The 22081-nt window shown below is 50.0% G+C and overlaps 1 protein-coding gene across 5 annotated transcripts in view; it reads right to left on the bottom strand.

Moving 5' to 3' along the window:
- LOC147619643 (alpha,alpha-trehalose-phosphate synthase [UDP-forming] 1-like) overlaps nt 1–22081 on the bottom strand; it is a 192538-nt gene that overhangs the window by 57827 nt on the left and 112630 nt on the right. For all 5 annotated transcript variants that reach the window (XM_086773322.1, XM_086773321.1, XM_086773320.1 and 2 more), the window contains 4 exons: nt 19373–19473; nt 19011–19198; nt 11263–11380; nt 10992–11171 (listed from right to left, as the gene is read on the bottom strand). In XM_086773322.1, coding sequence (XP_086629448.1) covers nt 10992–11171; nt 11263–11380; nt 19011–19198; nt 19373–19473 — 587 coding nt within the window. The remainder of the gene's footprint in view (nt 1–10991; nt 11172–11262; nt 11381–19010; nt 19199–19372; nt 19474–22081) is intronic.

Here is a 22081-nt window from a genome sequence, read left to right as displayed (position 1 = left end):
GCTCGAGGTGTCCTCCTGGACTGATGGGGGGGACAAGCTCTAGCGAGGGGTCCCATCTGCCGGCAAATGAAGCATTGGCCGGGGAGGTTTGAGTACTCAACTCTCTGCAAAACAGAAGCTCCCCAGAGGCAAGAAAGCGGCTATGCAGATACAAAAAGATGGAATCCCAACCGTCTAATCTAGAACCCAAGCAACAGGTGGGGGCGGGGGGGATTCTAGCACTCTCCCGAGATAACACCACCTACCGTCTAATCTAGAACTGAAGCAACAGGTGGGGCAGGGGGGATTCTAGCACTCTCCCCAGATAACACCACCTATCACCGGGAGGAGGGGAAGGTATTCCTTCCTGAGAGCAAGAAAGCAAACTATCACGGGAAAGCTTGAGAGGCCAGCTAGAGAGTCGGACGCTGGGTTGAAACCCTGCTGCCACCTTGCAAAGAAGACCTGGGCCGTACGCAATGCAATGGGGCTTGGTTGCATGACTCTGTCCAGCGCTGCAGGTGAATCACAATCGACCTGGTAGTATCCATGCCGCAGAGGATAAATATCAGTGATCTTTCCAGGCTCGTCTATAAGGCTTTCCTGCAAAAGATCCTTGAGCGGTCACGGCGTGGCTCCTTCAAGAAGGCCAGATGCTTAGAGGCCTTCCACGGTATTCACGTTTATAACACCCATTATATTTGCAGTGATAGCAATCCGACACTAACCGAGCTTGCGAGCCTGCCCCTCTCCCCTGCTGCTGCTTGCGCCCGCAACCCCCTCGCCCCCCCCCCCCCCCCCCCGCCCCCCGCCCCCCCCGCGGGGGTGTTAGAGCATTTTTGGCCCACTCCTCCGTCTTCTCCGCTCTCCTGCGACGGTTTGCTTCTCGTAGGAGAAGAGGCAGTTTGTTGCTTCATTCGTCAGCTTTCTTTGCAGGGTTCTTCTCAGACTTTTGGTGTGACTCTGGACCTTCCCTCAAGAGGACTACATGGAAGCCGCTTCACCATCCCCGTCCGTCTCCTCCATTCGCCTTTGCTTATCTGATGAGGAGAGACAGGTTCTCGCGAGTTCAGTTGCTGTTTTGGAGGCCTCTTCCCTGGTCTGCAAGATAGTGGGTAGTCGACCAATGTGTGGCACTCTTCGGGATCACCTCCAAGGCAACCTCATTGGCGAGACCAGGAAGATCACCGACATCCAGCCACTCAGTCACAGTTCTTACCAGTTGGAGTTCGACTCCCCTGAGGTGGCCTAGCACGTCCTGGCCCGTAGCACCCCTGGCCTTACGCTCAACTCAGGTGTTTCTGGTGAGGTGGACTCATGGCTTCGACCCGGCATCGGATCCTCTTGCTGGAGCCAATGGATTCCCGGTCACTATCTGCTTTCCTAGCCTTCGTCGAGAGTTTCGAGCCATCCTTGCGCTCGGGTGGCTCATTGGGTAGGTGGTAGAGACTCCACCCTCAACAGCTTCCGTGGTGGCATGTGCAGTCGGCCTCCCCTCGCTCTGAGTGATTGTTACTTCGTCGGACGCCCTCCCACCCCAAATCGAGCTCCCTTTACTCAGTGGTGGCTCCGTCTTCCAGAGGGTGGAGTCCTCTCGCCTCCCAGGCCAGTAGTTCATTTGTCGGGCGATGGGACATCTTGCGCGTGCATGCCCCAAAAGGTGTGCCCATCCGGAGCAGCCTCGCACTCCGCCGGATTCTTAGAATACTAGTAGCGGCAGGTGTCATTGCTCCCATGCGTTGGTGCCTCTTCGCCCACCTCCCCAGGGGATGGATTGCCTGACGAGCCCTCGTGTCAACAGCATGCCCCCGGCTCCAGGGAATGGCAAGAGGTACGACAACGCAGATGGCCATCGGCCGCCGTCGTATGGCGGTGATGCCAGGTAGCACAGGCCCTCCGCGTGGGCCCCAAGGATCCCGTTTCTAGCCGTTTCGTCTCCACTGGACAGTAGGCAGCCAGCGGGGCCCACATCGATGGACGAGGACCCCCCCACAGTAGCTGCTTCGCAGCTTGGTTCTTGCAGGACCCTCCGTCTCTGCTTTGCCCTCGACTCAGCTTCAGACTCTGATGGAGGCCCCTCCCGCCTCACCTCAGAGGGACTCTTCCGCAGCCCCCTCGCTCGCCCCTGAGGATACCCCCATCAGGCTTTCTCTTTCGCCAGAAGAGGAAGCGAGCCTCGCCGCAGAGGTGGAACGCCTTCAGGTACATTCCACCATCTGCCGTATAGTTGGCACCCACCCCAGCAGAGGGGAGATCCGGGATCTTCTCCAGGCCCGCCTTCTTGCACATGTGGGCAAAATCCTGGACGTTTAGTTACTGGGCCGCGGACACTACCAGATTGAGTTCGAGACAGCCCAGAGCGTGGCCCAGGTCCTAGCCATGAGTCCCCATGACATGAGGGGCGCTCGGGCCTTCTTTAGACATTGGCAGCATGGTTTTGACCCAGCACAGCGGCCGAGCAGGGAGAGCGCCTATTCCATGTCACAGTTTGCTTTCCTGGATTTCGCCCCGCGAGTACCTTCCACTCCTTTCCAGGATAGGATCATTGGTGGGCTCGGTGCTTGAGACTGGCCCCACAGCAGTTTCAGTGGTGGCTAGAGCAGTTGGCCTTCCTTCGGTCAAAGTTTTGGTTCCTGACATCTCCTTCCTTTCGAAGGTAATTCAGTTACCTAGGATAGGGGGGGGATGGATCGATCAGAGAGTGAAGTTTTTGGGGCTCCTGAACCAGTGTTTTATATGCAGGCAGGTCGGCCAAGGCCTGCCCTCGCAAGAGACCCCGACCTTCACCGCAACAGCAGACCTTCGATGGCCCGTCCACAGATGCGGCTCGGCAGGCAGCCTCCGGGACACCTGCTCAGCCCACAGAGACCTCTGATTGGCAGCCTGGACAGGGGCGCCGTAGAGGGAGAAAGCCACAACAGCATGCCTAGAGACCGACGCAACAGCAGACACAGCCTCAACATCATTGGGTTCCAGTGAGGAACAGCTTTGCTCCCCTCCAGGAGGAAACCCCAACGCAGACTGAGGATCAGGAGATGCCAGCGCCCCCCCCCCTTCACCTTCACCTCCACCCCCCTCTCCCCCGTCCCCCACTCCCGCCTCGCTTCCACCCTTGCCTCCTCCCGTTCCCGCTCCCACTTTTTCAGCGTCTCCTTCCCCACCCCCTTCTCTCCCCCCTCCTCCCCCTCCGCTTGTCTCAGCTCCCCGGGAGGCACTGGCAGTGCCCTGGCGCTCACCTGCAGTCCGGCGGGCACTGAGCACCGACCTTACTCGTGTACCGCAGAGGAGACCTACCATGCCGATTTGTGCTTCACGGATATCCTCTATCCGCAGTCGGCTGAGTAGTCTCGCGCTCGGAGGCTTTCGACTACCCCTTTACATGCCTATTTGGAGCGGAGGGCCCCCATAGCCAGCACCTATTAGAGTTCATGTGGTGATACTTCCGGCCCGATGGGAGGAGGCACTTGATTCAGCGGTGGCCTTCTCCTTCCCTCTTTGCGGCACTCGCGACCAGGAGTGGACTCTGGATCTTGCTCTTAGTATTTTGCAGACACACGCAGTTGAGTTTTCTCACCATGTGAGCGACTTGGAGATTACAGACAGGGTAGGCCGCCTCTGGGAGTTGGCACATTTCTTTGACACCGGGAGTGCGGATGCCTCCGGGAATCGACACTTGGTGGTTCGCATAGTGGCAGACCTAGCGCGAGACCCTGGCTATGTATGCATACATGAGGATTCTTTCTCCGAGCGGGAGGCAGTCGCTATGGGACAACCACTGGCGCCTGGTCCGAGACACTTGTAGCACACCGGGTGGGCAGATTCGTAGTCGCTCGGATGGGGATTACTCTCCATCCAAGCCGCTTGCGAAGGCCCGCCGTATGGCTGAGACAGCCTCCACCTTAGCAGGTCATCCATGAGGATCATCTCATGGAATGTACAGGGCCTTGGCGGTGCACACTATGTACGTTATCGTGGTTGCTTGAGACAGGAGCTTCAGAGATGCCTGGTTGGGGGCAGTATTGATATTCTGATGATGCAAGAGCACCATTTGAGTGAGAGCAAGATTCGGAGATATGGTTTGGTGATGCCTGGTAGATGGGACACTTTTTGGTCTGTAGGTTTTGGCCCCTTGGGTGGGCAGGGAGGAGTATGTATGGTCATTGCGGATGCATGGCGGTAGGCCATTGTGGATCGCGGGGTCACTGTGCCTGGTAGAGCGCAGTATGTTATTCTGAGGATGCACGATGAGCACATTGGTGTGCTCAATGTCTATGCGCCCAATCATGCTAGTGCCAAAGCAGAGTTTTGGACCCTTGTTACAGATGCATTGCCCGAGGCCGCACATTGGTGTGTTGGGAGAGACTTCAACATGCTTGAGGACCCGGCCGATAGGGTGGGAGGCAGTCATGTTACAGTGCACGGCACGGAGCTTGCAGCTTGGGAGCGATTTTGTATGACACTGCAGATCACTGATGCATGGCAGCATGAGGCTTTCTCCCATTCTTAGGACAGTCTTAGTTTTTCTCGATCGGATCGCCGGTAGGGAGGGACTAATCTATCACGGATTGATCGCTTCTATGTGGGCGACAGGTTTGGGGAGCATGGTGGCTCCGTTGGCATTCTCGCTGGCACCTCTTTCTCAGACCATGCGCCAGTTATTTTGACTCTTGAGGAGAGGACACGGGAGACCAGCTTGCAGTTGAGGATCTCAGAGAGGATACTTACAGAACCCAGTCTTTTTGAGGACATTGAGAGGATATGGCAGGATAGCCAGAGCTCTGACCTGGATGCAGCGGGCCAGTGTGCCCAGGGGCTCATCGAGCTCAGCTCTTTTTTGCACGCTACAGCCTTGACACGACTGGGAGAGACACGAGAGCGGGAGCGTCGCTTGAGACGTAGCCTTGCTTCGCTCCAGCGCCTTCAGGAGCAGCAGTCTACATGTGAGTGGGTGGCGTCCCAACTGAGCCAGGCACGCCAGGAGGTTAGAGAGGCAGAGGAGCAGAGACACGAGTTTTACTATCATCGCCAAGCCTCTCAGTGGACTCAGCTTGGTGATAGAGTGACTGGGGGGTTTTTTGAGATCACCGGACCCCGCCATGCTCGAGCAGGAGTACGCCAGCTCAGGAGGCAGGACGGATCGTTAGCCAACCACTGAGCCCGAGGAGATTAGAGCTATTGCCACTGAGTTCTACAGAGACCTGCTTTCAGCGGAGCCAGCCACGGAGGCACGTGATGCTTGCAGACAGACTGTGTGGACCCATGTGCAGAGGAGGGTCACAGATCGTATGCGCACAGCTTTGGGTGAGTCCCTTTCAGAGGATGAGCTGGGTGAGGCTTTGAGGGCCCTCCCGCGTCATAGTTGCCCTGGGGAGGATGGATTGACGCCTGCCTTTTTAATGTGCTATTGGGAACTTTTGGGGCTAGGCCTCCGCAGGGGTTTTCAGCATGTTTTGGACACTGGGGTGATGCCACAGAGTTTTTCAGAGGGCCTCTGGGCTAGCAGACAGGCACGCAGGATTTCAGCTTTCCAGTGGGCTGGTTGCCCACAGGGGCTCTGCAGTTGGCACCTGGCTTGTCAACAGTGGCCTTCCGCCGGCCTGCGTCCGATGCGGCCACCCATTGGAGACACAGCGACATTGCCTATGGGACTGTCCAGCAGATTTGGCTGAGGATTTTGCGCATTTTGGCCCCCCTCTCCGGAGGGAATGTATACGTGGGGAGCCGCTGCTTGGTCGACTTCGTCAGGGCTAGCTCTGGGATACGAGACGGAGCAGGCCCGCCAGGCCATCAGATTCATTGGGGGCCAGCCTCGCCTTGTTCCTTCACCGGATTTCTCGACAACCGGCTGGACACAGGAGAGGGATTTACGATGGGAGCTCCTCAGTAGCCTCACCATATGGTTCACCTGGAGAGCCCGTTGTTTCAGGGCCTTTGAGGGGAGACTGGAGCCACCAGCAGAGACTGTTCGGGCTATCTGGCAGGAGTTGATTCACACCCTGCGAGGCCAGTATGACCGCATCCGGGGCGACTCGGATTGAGCGATCTTGCGACGCCAGGCCTTCCACACCACTTGGCGCAGCGGCCCTTTCTATACTCTACACACAGGTACCCCCCGCTGGCACTTCATGCCACCTGTTTGGATTTCCCCCCCTCCTATTTTATGATAGTCTTTCAGTTATTTGTACTTCTCTGCACCTAGGGAGAGTCTCCCTAGCTGCCTTGATTGGATCTCTGCTTTGCCTTCTTATGAGCAGGAGAGGGTTTGTAGCCCATTGGGCTTTTTTCTTTTTATAACTAATGAAAGGATCTTTTCATGGAAAAAAATAAAAAAATAAATAAAAATCTCTCTAGTATGCCATGGGATCCAATAGAAAAAGTGAGCAGACCACTGTCCTCATCTACTCTGTGGACCGCCTCTAGGATATTGTGTCTGATACACATGCCTAGCCACATTGGGGGGGTTGCGTCTAGGGGAGTCAGCCACTCCTGAGAGATAGCTGAGTCAATGTCGATGCTGAGCCTATCTCTACCCCGGATACCTGTCAGGCCTCACTCTTGCACCTCCGCGGGTAACTGCCTATGGACGATCCGATCTCCAAGAGCCCTGATTGGTCTCATGCTCAAGGCGACAGATTGCCCCTCTCCCTCGGTTAGACAAGGTTGTCCTTTGGCACCTTACCTCTTCCTAGTCGCCGAGGCCGCGAGTAGTTTTCTCTCTACCCAAGAGACCGGGCTTTAGGGATTGCATCTTCCCCTCCGCACGCAGGAGGAGTAGCTGGACTTAGAGTTTGCAGACGACACAACAGCTTTCCTTGGAGGAGATGTGGGGAATCTCCAGAGATTTGCAGAGGCGATCGAGATTTTCTGCCATGCATCAAGAGCACAGATCAACTGCCACAAGTTGTGTGGTTTTTGGGTAGGCTTAGCACCCACCCCGACTTGGCAATCAGTTGAGGCTTTCCAGTGGATCCCAAAGGGCACCCCAGTTGCTAATCTCGGTTGCCAAGATGGCATTGATCTCTCTCCCGAGCAGCAGCTTGCCTTGCTTCTTCTGAGTATTCGGAAGAAGCTTCTATATTGGAGCTCAGCGAGCCCCTCTCTACAGGCAGAGTGGTGGTGGAGAACAGGTACTTCTTGCCACCATGCAGTACATCACTTCGTGCTGGGCCTTTTCTCGGGCATGTCTTGCCAGAGCCGTGCTCAGTTGGGCAAGTTGATTGTTAGAGGCCTCCTTCTTGGTGCGTTGATCCCTGGAAGGATTTCCTATTGGCCCGGATTTAAGCCTGCACTTCGAGTCTTGGGGGGCCCTTGGCCGCATAGTACCAGATGGATCTTCATAGAGATGCGAGCTTGTGGCTTTAGCCCGGCTTTTGAGGACAGATTCTCAGCCAGTTTACTTCGTGCTTGGGATCATCTTTGGCCAGCCTCAAATAAATAGCTCCAGTTGCCTCAGAAAAGCGGCTTAGGTAACCTTTGGTCTAGAACCCCCTAATCCATTTACCTAGTGGCCACATGTTAGAGGCCCGATCGCATGTATCTTGGGGTGCCTTGAGATGGGACCTGCCAGTCCTCTTGGAGATTGGATCGCCTAAGGCAGTTACCCCCGGAGGTGCAAGAGAGAGGCCTGGCAAGGATCCGGGGTAGAGATAGGATCAGCATCAACATCGACTCCGCTATCCCTCAAGAGTGGCTGACTCCTCCAAACCTAAAACATCCCCCCCCCCCCCCCCCCCCAGTGTGGCTAGGCGTGTTTACGAGACACGATATCCTTGTGGCGGTCCATGGAGTAGATGAGGACAGTGGTCTGCTCACTTTTTCTATTGGACCCCATGGCAGACTAGAGAGATCTGAGCTTCCTTTGGAGGCTTTCAGTGGCAGCACCTTGCAAAGGGTGAGGGTGATTGGTTCTTGAGCACGGGAATGGCACATTGATCCAGCACCGGCCAAGGTAGAGGACAGTGGTCTGCTCACTTTTTCTATTGGACCCCATGTGGCAGACTAGAGAGATCTGAGCTTCCTTTGGAGGCTTTCAGTGGCGGCACCTTGCAAAGGGTGAGGGTGATTGGTTCTTGAGCACGGGAATGGCACATTGATCCAGCACCGGCCAAGGTAGCCAGTTAGAGACTATGGCGGCTATGGATATGGGAGTGCCAACCTCTCACGCGCCTTCAGTGGGACCTAGGAGAGTGGACTTGGCATGATCCACCGGATCGGGAGGAGACTTTGGATGCCCCTTGTTTGCGTTTACTGCGCCGCTAGACCGCAAGATCCAGATGCCTGAGAGATAGATGGCACACCAACAGCAGGAGCACATTGGCAATCTCAGGGCCTCTCACAGCGTTTCCTTTCAGATTTCTGGAGAGACTGTGGGACAGCTTTCGGCCTAGAAAGATCACCCTCTTTCTTTGGTTGATAGCACAATGGAGTTTGCCAGTCGGTACTTGGCTGGCAGTTGGAGGTCGACCAGCAGCTTGCCTGCGGTGTGGCCACCCCCAAGAGTCTCAGAGACATTGCCTTTGGGATTTCCCAAAGGCTCAACAGATTTGGTAATGGATTCTCCGCAACTGCGCTATGGATAGCGCACTGTCGCTTGGGCCACTGGTCAAGGCTTATGAGGAGGATGGGGAGGGCTAGGCCTTTAGGTCTCTCACCATCATATTGCAGCAGTACCAGTCACAACCCCACCCCACAGGCGATTGGCAGCTAGGCTCATGCCAAAGATGGGAGGTTTGTAGTAGCATAGCAACCTGGCACATTTGGCCTGCTAGATGTAGCAAGGACATCGAGGGTACCCACTTTGCCGGTTGAGACCATCACGAGCATATGGCTTGATATCATTCACACCCTCCGCGGTCACTGGGGAAGTTACAGGGAGGGTCTGACCACATGCGGAAGCGGCAGAAAGCTAGGCGGTGACCCCATTTGGCATTACAGACCACATATGTTGTTGTTACCCCCCTCCTCCCCCTGTATGAGATAGCCTTCTCCTCACAAAGCGGCCAACCGGAGGAGAAGCGTCTCTTCCCCTTAAGGCTTATGATCATTTGATTCCCACCCTTAAATGAGGCGAGTTTGTATTTAGCCCTTCGTGGTTATATCTAGCCCTTTGTGGCTGTTTTTCTTTAACCAGTTGAAGGATCGTTTCTTGGAAAAAAAAAAATTTCTCTGCCATTGTCAGACCATGGAGAAGCATGACACCTTTCTTGCAACACACGCTTCCTAGGTCTTTGGATGAATCTTTTCTAGGATAGGCCTACCTTTGCAGGTCATTGCTCTCCCGAGCCAGGAGGCTATAAACTGCATCATCTATTCTAACATGCTTGGATGAAGATTGAGGAGATGTAGCATGGAGGAGATCATCCCAGACACCAGGCTTAGTCCAATGAGAATCGTTGGTCGTTCAGGGAAGCACTAGTTCATTGGTCCTTCTCCTCAGATAGTGACTCATGGCTCTTGGTGTTTGTGGCTGTATGGATAAATTTAGTGGCATGGAGGTGAGTGGGAGTGGATTGATTAAGCCTGGAATGCCAGGCTTCTCATCACTCAACAGATGCATAGGATCACTATTCTCGGCCCTCATTGGGAGAGTTATGACATCACTCCGGTGATACAACGTAGATATTGGCATAGGCTTTGGCATTCATACAGAAGGAGCCAGATCTCTCATTTCTTTTGGTTATTTTTACATGGTGGTCTCCCCGCCAATCAATGGAGATCGGTTTTTGGTGTAGCACCTACCTGCCCGAGATGTGCAGCAAAGTCTGAGACTGTACAACATTGTTTATGGGGATGCAACACTATACAACATATTTGAGGTTCTATAGCCCAACTTATGGGAAAACTGAGTGGCTGCACCATGTATGTTACTTGGGGAGCAATTGCTTAGCCTTCCCAGTCTGGTCCGTAGCTTTCCTACGAGGGCAATGATACCTGACATTGTTCTTTTCATTCGTAGAGGTATTTCCCAGCATGGTTTGTTGCAGGATGTCCCTCACTCACATTATACAACCTCTAGACAGAGGATTGACACCAGTTGGAGATTGTTGCCAGTATTATAGCATGGCAGATTTGGAGAGCTAGATGCATGGAGGCAATTGAGGGTGTCCAGATTTTTGTGTCTCAGTGCATCAGCACTATATGGGGTGATATCATCCATACTCTCATGGCTACTTGGGTTCGTGTTCAGGGGTCCTCTCGTTCTGCATAGGCAAAGCGTGTTGTATTTATGTGGGAGTGGGACCATGGCATTTTCTTTTCCTCTAGTCCCACAGGTCTTTCATGGCACCATGATGCTCCTCACTGGCTGAGATCACCTTACATATTGGGGTGCTTCTATTCTATTCCAGCTTATAGCCGTGATACTTAATAGAAGTCTCTTCTTTGAAAAAAAAGAGTCTTGTCCATACTGCAACCCTTGTGCCACTCTCCCTTGACACCCCAATGTTTTGTAGTAGATTCAGCTTTGGACATCATTGTCTGTTTCACGGCACACAGATTAAGAGAGCTAGATTTATAGAGACCATAAAAGGAATCTATGTTCAGTCACTCTCTATTGTTTGGCTTCATGCTCACAATAACCTACTAAAGCTCACAGGATTTAACGTAATATCGGCTCAAAAGAGCTCACAGTCCCTTTCTTTCATTTCCCCTGCTAGAATTACAAGGCATTATGAGCTTTGACTGAATTTGCCAGCAGTACACCCCCCCCCCTCTTCCCGCCACCCCCTCCCCTCTTCCGCCCCCCCCTGCCCATAGGCCCTTTTTATCTGCCCGTAGGCAATACCACCGAGGAAGCACCATGTGGGGTTTTGAACCCAAGACCTCCTGGTGCTAGACAAACACCTCTACCACTTAAACTATCACCTCACTGGTAGGAAACCCTTTTATCGATGAATCCATAGGATGATTTTGGAACCTAAAAGTATCTTTTAAAAGATGGATACATCATTTAATTGGCAAGCACAAACTTCAAAAATACTGCACAAATCAATAAAAACAAGCTCTCAAACCACCTCATCGAGAACATTTCTTTCACTGCCACTAAGAATGACTATTGTGGTGTTGAGATCCTTGCAAAGTTCTGTAAACACATCCTGCAGGTGAGGGTGCAATCGTAGTTTCATTTCTCGTATTTGATCTGGACCTCTCCTACCAGGTCCTTCCACTCGTGCAGTCATGGCTGAATTGAATCCCTAAATCATACAAACAGTAACACACAAATAATGCCATGAGTGATAGGTTAACACATAATCTTCTAGTTTTATAGAGCTTGGAGGTACCAACCAGAATCAACAATCGATTTCTAGCTTGATGATATTTTGTGACAGCTTCTTCAATAGGAAGATGAGGAGGTACGCGCATAATCCGCAACTGTGCCTCGACAATTGTATCATTCAACTCACTGCCAATCAAAACTTAACATTTTGAATTTTAATGACTGGCTAGAGAACACAGAATAATTGTGTAGTACAAAGCAGCTTTTTAGTGCGCGAGTTTGAATGCTTCTCTCAGGCATTGACATTTCACTTTTGACAAGCTCAAAAAGAAAGACCTACTTTGCAAGAGCATAACCATCAACATTGGTTTGGATTGAAAGCCTCCTAATGCCTCCGTGGAATAACAAAGCATTGTTTAGTAGTACACATCTTACTTGTATCCAGAACCACAACTAAAAATGGCTATAAATCTATAAAACATTATCCCTTGATTTCATGCATTATCCACTTGTGGTTTTTGGAATGAGAAAGAGGCAATACTTTCACATACATAATAGGGGTACCTCGATGGTAAAAATTATTGGTGCCTCTGTTACGTGCCTAATGTGAACCGCACGGTTAGTTGGCCCAATCTTGGGTTAGGAGACCCTAAGGATTAATGCAGCAGGCTGATTACATGGGCTAGGGTGTTGTGTTATCCCATAAGTTACAACTATTTATAGGTCTATGGTAGCTATAAGCCTAGTGAGTGGACTATTGTATTCTATTGTGATGTCGATGGCTTGTGCCTAGGCTTGGAACATGGTCCACTCCGAGCCCTAGCCCTTGTGCTCCAGGGAGGTCTGCCAATGCAGACCTACGGTTGGGAGGTGAGCTAGCCTGCACGGTCCCTAATTGGGATACTAATCTTGTTTGTCATGTGTTTAGGAGATCTATGAGCGTAACATTTGGTATCAGAGCCTAAACCACAAGAGGACAATGTTGGCCTGTTTGTCCAATGTTTAGGAGATCCATGGGTGTAACAACTAGTACTATAAGAACCATGAAGATTTCTATATGCAAAACGAAATGTACCTTTTATGGGTTCCATTAAAAAAAAAACTACGTATACCTCTACACCTATGTTGTTTTTTGATTCATACTCTGATTTGAAGGTATTCGTACGTGCTTTTTTCTTTTATGCAAGTGGACTTGAGGAGAAGAGTAGGTTCATCAATGTAGAGGAAGGAAGAAGAGTGTTTGATGAAGCATGTTTTTGAGAAAGACGCATGAGTGTATGCTGAATTCTGTATGTACAGAAGGGAGGAGTGTACCCATGAGTGTAAGCTGAATAATGCACGTACAGAAGGGACGAGGAGAGAAAGAGACAGATGTATACTATGGAAGCATTAGCATGCTTTTTTTGATGCAGTGATTTCTGTGCTCTCTCATGAAGCCATTGAAGGGCCTGGATACCTACTGCTTGTACAGCCTACGAAGGCCGTACAGTAGACACAGCCACCTACTGGGCTATAGGCCATACAGAGGGGGGCCGTTAGTGCGTGTAGGGAGCAAGCGTAGCCTGTAGGGATTTCTCTACACAGCTGTACAAGAGCTGTATAACTCGGGACTGCTGCGCATGGGTGCTAGGGGCAGTACAGAAGGATGTGCTGGCCTGAAAGGGCCATCATACACACACCGTACAAACTACAGCGCTGACACGTGGCAGTCTAGGGTTGGTATAGAATCCATCAGATGAGAGGCATGGAGATGGTGCAGGTTGGCTGAGAGAAAAAAAAAGTGCATGATTGTCAGAAAGGCCTAGTGCTTTTTCGAGGGGCGCTTGAAATAAAGCAAGGCACTGTACAAGCTACAGCACTGACACGTGGCAGCCTAGAGTCAGTATAGAACAGACGGGCAGCCATCAGATGAGAGGCATGGAGATGGTGCAGGTTGGCTGAGAGAACACAAAACACGTGATTGTCAAAAAGACCTAGCGCTGGAAGGCTATAGAGGGCCCATTTGGAAGGCTAGATGCACTGAGGCCATAGAGCGCACTATTGTCTTGGACACAGTGCCTCTACAAGATTCGGAGTGATATTATCCATACTCTTATGACAACCTCGGCCAGAATCCAGGGAATTTCGAGGGCCGCAGAGAGAAAGCGTGGCCAGTTTATGAGAGTGGGATCACGGTCTATTCTTCATTTCCACTCATATAGGACCTTGTTGGCAACACAAGGCACCCAATTGGTTGAGATCTCCACCTAGTTTGGTTCGAAATCTCCCTTTTGTATATTTTCTCATACTTAATAGAAGTCTCTTCTCTGGGAAAAAAAAAAGACCTAGTGCTTTTTCGAGGGGTGCTTGAAATAAGGGAAGACAATGTGATTTTTCATAAGGCACTTATGTCAAGAAAAGCATGCATTTGATTTTTAAAAATCTCTCTTTTCTAAAAAATCTATCCGGAATGCATGAGAAAAGAAAGATTTAAAAAAGCATGCTTTTAGGCGGGTTTTTTTAATCTTCACCAAGAGTAGCTGCGAGGTACACATATGATGGGACAATCTCCACCGGGGCCTGAAGCTCAATCTAGATGCGAAGGGGCGAGAGGGGTTGAAAACCATGACCTTGATTTTACCAAGATTATTAGTGAAATCTCACTGTATGCAGAAAACCTGTAGAGCATCCAGGTGTCTCTAAAGCCCCTCAGCTGAATCTGATATGAGAGAGAGAAGAAGAAGAAGAAGAAGAATATATATTAACGTCTTGCAAAAGACCCTACGGGTCTATGAGAAAAAAACTGTACAATGTGTCCATGGAATCTCATCATGGAAAAAAAGACAACGTAACCAAAAAAAAAAAAAAACTGACAGTAATCCCTAGGTAGATGTAGATATGTATGGATCATCATCGTCTACTAAAGACCCAATGGGCCTGTGAGACCAAAGTGATACAATAATGTCCATGGAATATCTCTATCATGGAATGGAAAATAAAATAAAAACAAAACAAAGCTATCTCACTAGGGTGATACAAAACTGTCCATGGAATCCCATCATGGAATACCAGAACATGGAACATGAGAGGAGCATCAGCCCCCAATAGATGGTATACCACTCTCCAAAATATCAAGCATGGGGCTAATGAGTATGACCGAGAGGTCTCCCTCAACTACGTCACATGGAAAGGTAGCTCGACGGCGGTGGAGCATGTCCTGGATCTGAGGCTGATGAGGGGATTGTGGCCGACGTCCGGGGGGACGGGGGCATCTGGCATGCTGGAATGCGGAGGACCGGTCCAAGGTAACTCCTCTTGGGTGAGGTCCACAGCCACTACCCCTCCTTCCTCGCTAGCTGACCGACCATCACTCGTTTCTTCCGGGCTGCATTGAACTCTGGATCACACCTTCGGGGCTCCCAACGAGGTAGGTGAGTGTCCGAAAAAGTGTCTACCACCATCAGGGCTGCATTGAACTCTGTCTGAATGATCGCATGTGGGACCGATGGTTTGCTGTTGCGAATCATGCAGGAGAACATCATGACCTAGGGCCTCTCCACACACTGCTAATCCCAGTCTAAAAGATCTGGTCCCAAGAAAGGTGCTCCATACATCGAGGCTGGTGTGATGAGGGTGTCCAAGAGCCAACCCTTCATCGTGGGCTCCTAGAAATGGGCCCGGAAGCACTTTTGCTTAAGTAGGGCCAAAGCTGCATATCCCTGTGTCACTCTAGTGCGTGGTGCTGTTGCCATGGTAAAGCGAGGGCCACTAAAAGTAACTCTGACGTACACATGATGGGGCAATTTTCACTGGGGCTCCCAATCTGGATGTGTAGGGGCGGGAGGAGTTGAAAACCATGACCTTGGTTTTACCAGGGTTATTAGAGAGATCTCGCTGTGTACAGAGAACTTGTAGAGCATCCAGTGTCTTTGAAGCCCCTCGGCTGAATTTGATACAAGCACAATGTCATCTGCATAGAGTAGGAAGGGAATCAGTATGCCTGCAAGTGGGAGTGCTTGGCCTGCCTAATCTGTCAATGAAGCTACAGATCTCATCAATGTAAAGGCCAAAGACTGGGTGATAAAGGGCAGCCCTGTTTCACCCCAATGGTACAAGAGATCTCATGTGACATCCCTGCTGGGGCTCTCACCCGTCCTGTGATTGACTCAAAGAGGGACGATGCTCCAAATCATGTCAGATGGATCCCGAATCTCCTGTAGGTGCTAGAGTTGTCAGTCCTAAGGAATAGTATCAAAAGCTTTGCGGAAGTTCACGAAGCAGCAATAGATCCTCTAATGGCGTGCTTTGCCCTCCTTGATGATGGTTCAAAGGGTGAAGATGTGGTCAAGGGTAGAGTAGCTCCTCCCGAAGCCCTCCTGTCTTGGGGCCCTACATTTGTGTCTCTTGTTGGGTTGTAGGCCTTTGAAATGCTTGCTTTGCAAGTGGCTAGCACGCCTGCACACACATAGGTAGAGCAGAACTTGACGATACACAAACAAGGAGAGTTGGCCATTGAAACCTCACATCAGTGCAAAAAGTGAGGAGTTATTTTACTAGCTAAAGTAAAAGCCCCTAAATCAAAGGCCCAAAGGGGTCCAAACATAATGTGCCAAGTGTCCGTATAAAAGTATAAGTGACTCTAAGGTTTAAAAAACCATTCAAACTAAATGCTATAAGGCCTTGCTGGCAATACAAAGCACCAGATTGGTTGAGAATTCCCCCTTGCTTGGTCCGTAATCTTCTTGTAAATTTTTTTCATATTTTTCCGGGGAAAAAAATGCTGTAAGGCCTAGTGTGTCTAACACTAATGCCTCCTAACTCCTACATACAATTCCACTACAAATGTGCATCTCCCCTTGGGCAATCATAAGCCAAGTGCTAAAAGTGGTCACTGACAGGTGTCGTTGGAGTCGGTGAAAGACACCAAGCACAAGTGGGTGAGCACCGCTTCCAAGTGGTCAAGTGGTTAGCCAATGTGGTCCCTAAGTTTGGGGAGTGGAACAACCACAGATTCCCTCCTTGCGTGAGTGGCGGTCACCCTTTGGGGTGCCCACACTTGAGGTTCACGAACTTGGGGGTGCCCGGACCTAGGGCAGTGAGGGTGGCTACAAGGATCTTTTTCGCATTAAAAAAAAACTATTGGTGGCTGAAATGCCTATAAACTATGTGTAGAGGAAATGTTTATGAAGCACTAGGATATCTATGGTTGTGAGCGATTCTTAACTTATCCCACCTCTCCTCCAAGGTGTGCGGTCACAGTACCAACACAAAGTGCAAGTGGTAAGAGTGGACATGATGCTGGTTTGTAGGGGACGTATGTCTGTGCCAAGGGTCATGTGGACTGACACCTCGTTAATAGGGAACTTATGTTTATGCCAAGGGTCATATGGACTAACACCTTGTTGGCAGGGGACTATGTCTACGCCAAGTGTCAGTAGAGTGGAATTTGGAATTTGGTATCCTTGGGACTTGATGTCTGCACTCAGATCCAGTGGGCGTTCTACATCCACGTGCACGGTCATCTATTTCTCCTGGTGTTCACATGTGTAAGCATGGAAGCCAACACCTTTATGGGCTTATCATTCAGCTGGGTTCCTGAACAGGTTTATGGGCTTATGATTCAGCCATATGGGTACATGGACAGGTTTATGGGCATATGATTTAGCCATATGGGTTTATGGACAGCTATGTGGGCTATTGAACAAGCAATATTGGCTTGGTATCCACACGGAATATACATATTCCTGGAATTTTCATGACAGCCCGCGTATATGAATTATTCATGGTTGTATAAGGGTAAATCTAGAGCGTGTGCTCCCCCAAAGCTTGTACATTAAATTTTTTTCTCCTTGAGTAATAAAATACTGGGTGTCGGCCCATTCCGGCCTCCATGTGGTGTCAGGTGGCATGTTTAAGGTTGTGGATAATTTAAGTGTTTAATTGCAATGAAACGCAAAGTGTGATCCACTAACGTACTGTCCGAGTTCATCTTGATGACTATGCTCAAGGAAAAGAGAAGAAAGACACTCCAACATCTGCGGGGGTCAGGCTGGCGTGGTGGAGGACAACATTGACTTGGTGAAGCGCATCCACTGCCACAAGGGAACTAAAGTCAAAGAGGAGGCAGCAGCAGAAGGAAAAATCCAATGGGTGGTGGGGTGGAGCGTTCCCTAGCTCATGGGCAAGAATGGAAACAGCAGAGAAACAAACGATGGTCTAAACCAGCTCTCAGTACTGTTGCCAACTCTGATACCGGGTGTGTGAGGTGTCCGATGCCGTGGGTGGACAATCCCCACTCGTGGTTTTTTTTTTTTGGGGGGGGGGGGGGGGGGGGGGCTGCCGGGGCAGAGCGAACTGAAGGAGGGGGGTGCGGGCGCCGGGGGTCACCAGAGGAGTGGCAGTGAGGTCCACCAATGGAGAGCCTCATGAGGGGCCCATAAATCTGCTGGCAAAACTGGCTCAGTGATCTGTTGGTGGCGAGCCAGATGGCCAGGGACCCTTCACCCATGCTCCCAGGGCACCTCCTATTGCTGGTGCAAATGGCGCTCTCCAAGGTGGCTACCAAAGGAGCAACAAGGAGACCAATAGGCGGCCGGGGGGGTGATCTACGAGTTGGCATTGCTGGGGGCGCACAGGGGGGTCCCTCACCAGTGCAGCAGCGAGGGAAAACTCTCACAAAGTGACCCATCTATTGGTGGATTAAGCACTGGCTTGGCAAGCTCAAAAACTCGCGCCTCTGAAGAAGGATGTTGCCATCTAGCTGGGAAATTGCCAAGTGACAGAGAAGGTTCTCCCGTGAGGCAAGTAACACAGAATGGAGGGAATCCCAGCGACGCTCGCTGCCGTGGCAGCACTGAGACAGTCCAGGACCTTTCCCAAAGAGCGCTCTAACGTCAGAATGAGCACATGGTAGTCTTCAGGAAGCCCTGGAAAGCATACTGTGGTAGGGAAGCCGGTAGTGCGTGCCAGTGGGTCCGAATCCAGGGAGAACCCATGTTTCCACAGTGCAAAGTAGACCTCGGAACTCCGCACTGAAAGCGAGCTCATCGACAATGTTTTCTTCAAGATGGTGGGGCAGTTGAACTCCACCTGATGTACCCATGGCCTTGGAACTGCATGTCTGTGATGCCACTAGGCTCTCCAACGAGAGCCATATTACCTTGGAACTGGATGTCCATGATGCCACTAGGCTCTCCCATGAGAACCATCTGGAGATCACAGATCTGGATTCGAGCTGGACAGCTTCCCATGAACTTGCACACCAAGGTGCATACTTCCAGTAAAGCAATTGAAGAAGCCAACAGCTGAAGTTCCACATCTGAGAGAGGACAGTTGAGGGTGGCCTCAGACGGGGATGACAAAGCAGCTGCCATAGAGTCCTGAAGGGTGGAGCCAAAGAGGACCCGCAATTGTAAACAACACAACCTGTGGCGATGCAGCGGGAGTGGAACTGAGCAGATTAACGGGCAAGGTGCAAAGGTGAGGGAAAACAGGAGCGAGGACAGGACGGAAAGGGGCAAAGAATGGGCACTGAGAAGCCAATGGGAGCAGGCAGGGAGGATGTGAAGGGAAAAGAACAATCCTTTCAGACAAAAAAAAAACTGAAGTTGTTTTTTATATAAAGAAGATATAATTCTGAGTACAAAACCTTGTTCTAATTCATTGGATACTTCTTTTCCTATCAGCAGCAACAGCAATGATTGTCTGTTTTACGCCGGAGGTGTCATGAAAGTTATTTGATACTGAAAAATTAAGAGAAAACTTACACTCACTAAAGGCATACTTCAAATTGTTTACCTTAAACATGATTTTCATTGATCCCTTTATTGTTTCTTACCTGACAAAAGTATCAGCCCAAACTTGGGCAGTGTGTGTGGTCACATGTTCAAAGTTGTGACAATGGCATTCCTTTCTATCAGTTTCTCGCATATTCAATGCATCCTTTATTGCAACAGCAACATCACTTATGTTCCAGGGATTGACTAATATAGCACCAGCACCTAGTGATTGAGCTGCACCAGCTAGCTGTCACACAAAATAATGCCAAAGGCCTGCAGTAACTTAGTACCCACATATGTCTGCATCCTATCTTTTGCCATCATCTGAAATTTTTCTTGTTACACATGTGAAAATAGATGCTGTTAGAACAAGCCAGCATCTGGAAGTTTCAATCTACTATATTATCTGTTATACATTTACCTCACTCAGAATGAGAACACCCTTTTTCGTGTTTTGGCACGCAACGAATTCATAGCTTACAAGATTCATTCCATCTCGCAAAGAGGTAACAAGTGCCACATCTGTAAAACCACCACATACAATTTTGGGAAACTATGTATGGTTCGACTTCTAATACCTGTAATAGCATGTGATTCGAATACGGATCAACAAATACTTAGAATTATTAGGATATCACATCAATAAATGTAAAGTCTCCAGTAAGAAAATACTTAGACAACTAGACAAAAACCTGAAAATGCATATGTTTCTAAAACGACAAAAAAAAAACGGGTAGAAAAGTTTATAATCTCATACTTTCGTAAATAAAATCATTAATTAGCTTTCTCAGCTAGAACTTCCAGGTATCCTGCTTTAATAACTTATTCATATGAAGAGCAGATAAAGTTTTCTACCACTGCCTCCTATAGAAAGAAAATGAAACTGTGAAACCCTATAACTCGAGAGGGAGACAAAAAAGCATAGCCTCATATAGCTAGTATGACCACGGTCATGAGAATCCTTCTATAAGTAAACAAAACTATGTACAATCACATAAATGCAGATACCAACTACCAACCCTCTAGAGAGAAGAGAAAACGCATGAAAAGGAGGAGATCTCACTCCATGGCTGACCATTCTCCAAGGAAGACTACAGTGGAGGTGGGGGAACAATGGCGGCTTGTTCTGCCATCAGCACTAAGAGAGAGAGTCCCAGGATTGAGAGTGAAGAAAAGATATGCGTCGCCCCTACATGACCTTTGAGACTTGATGAAGGCATCTCCAGTGGCCACGGAGAGTATGTCAGAGGTCTGTCCATAAGAATCAGATGGTCTCCACCTGGGGCTGGCTGTGCCCTCTCTGGCCCTGCTCCTCCAGGCAAGCCGAATGTGCCATATGCCAATGCTGCTGATAAGCTCCCACCTCTGGTCAGTTTAGGTCATAGGAGTGCACGCTAGATGCTTGAGTGTGACTGTAGGGTTTCTCTGATTCAACGTCCTAGGTCCCACTGCAAATGGACGCAGAGGCAATTCTCTACAGCCAAAGTCATCAAACATCCTCAACAACTTTGACACAAGAGGCTGTTAGGATCACATACCTCCAAACCCTATTAAGGTTAGAAAAACCCGCATCAAATCTGAAGTCGATGTCTGCGATAAAATTTGACTAGTGAATTTACTCCTTACCATACGCCCCGTTCTCGAGCCACCCTGGAGCTGAAGTACCTATTGTTGTGAGGCAACAAGGCTTGGGGAAAACACACTCTAGCATCCCATGCAACAAGACTGCCTACCCACCTACAACTACCCTTGGCCGCCATAAGGTCTTTTGCCTTGATAGACCTCTCCGTTGCCAGATTTCCTCTTAATAATTATCAGTGAGTCTAAGACACGGATATAATCATAACCAAGCTATTATTGGAATTTTACTTTCATTATTAAGCTTTTAGCCATTATTAGCCTCTAGTTAGCTTTTGATTGACCCAAGGCCAATCTAGACCTCATCCTTGCTAGCTCTTAGTCTCCAACATAGTTGTTACGAGGCGCGTCTCTAACCGTTAGAAGCGTTCGAGGTGTAGGAGTCTTCCGAGGCGTTCGAGATTCGTTCAAGGCGTCTGAGCATAGTTGATGTTTTTTTACCGTTTCTGGATTCTGCCCATTTCTGACCATTTGGGATTTTCCCATTTCTGCCCGTTTGAATCCGTTTGAGTCTCTAGACGGGGGGCTATAAGGGCCCCTGTAAGCTCTAAAGACTCACACACATGCTCTCTCGAGTCTCTCCTTCTCTCATACACACTCTCTCCCCCTTGCTTAAAGCTTAAACCTTGCTCAAGGCAGCTCCTCTCACACACACTCTCACTCTCTCTCACACACACTCTGCATCAAGTGACACCCTCTCTCTCTCTAGAACAAACTAGAGAGAGGATGTACTCGCAAGTTCAGTTTCAGGAACCTTGAACAACAAAGCTCTGGCTCTTTGACACTTTGGTCACTTCAGCCATGAAGTATGGAGCGGAGATATGGGGACCCTCAGTGGATCACCACAGCCGAGCTGGTAGTATTGATGGATGGAGATGTATGGAGAGGCCCTTGGTTTCTATGATTTCCCGGATGATTAGGGCCAAGGCCTCCGTACCACATGATATTATCCGTGCAGAGATGGCTGCCCCCCCATTGGTAGTAGAGGCACTCACTCGATCAGTCTCCTTTATACATAGCACTTGGGCTCTCCCTAGAGACAGATATGCTCGCTTAGCCCTGGAGTCTTCACGACAGTTGGCATCACAGGGAGACCGATCATGTTGGTATGCACAGATGACAACTTGGTTCCAGCTGCGTGGCTTTAGTATGGACATGCTACCTCCATTTCAGTACTCCCTGGATGCACCCTCCCTCACTCTCACACGGGCAAAGATTACCAGACTTATCAGGCAGGACTTGACTCAGCTGGACACTAGGAGGACATGGATGCAGCCGACACACGAGCTTGGTACGAAGATGGCTTTCTATAGAGATCATCTTCTCCAGCTCACGGAGGATGGGTTTGTGATTAGACCCAGCTACATGGATACTCATCTTTCTCATGGGGTACGGTGTGCTATTGGTCAGATGCGCACATCCTCACACCAGCTAGAGATTGAGACTGGCAGATTCAGAGGAGTACCAGTAGTTGAGGCCACGATTTGTCACT

The sequence above is a fragment of the Cibotium barometz genome, chromosome 33, assembly GCF_041138505.1.
Source record: "Cibotium barometz isolate CiBa-2024 chromosome 33, ASM4113850v1, whole genome shotgun sequence".
Taxonomy (NCBI): Eukaryota; Viridiplantae; Streptophyta; class Polypodiopsida; order Cyatheales; family Cibotiaceae; genus Cibotium; species Cibotium barometz.
The sequence above is the reverse complement of the archived record's forward strand: the minus strand, read 5'-3'. Positions and strand labels throughout refer to the sequence as shown.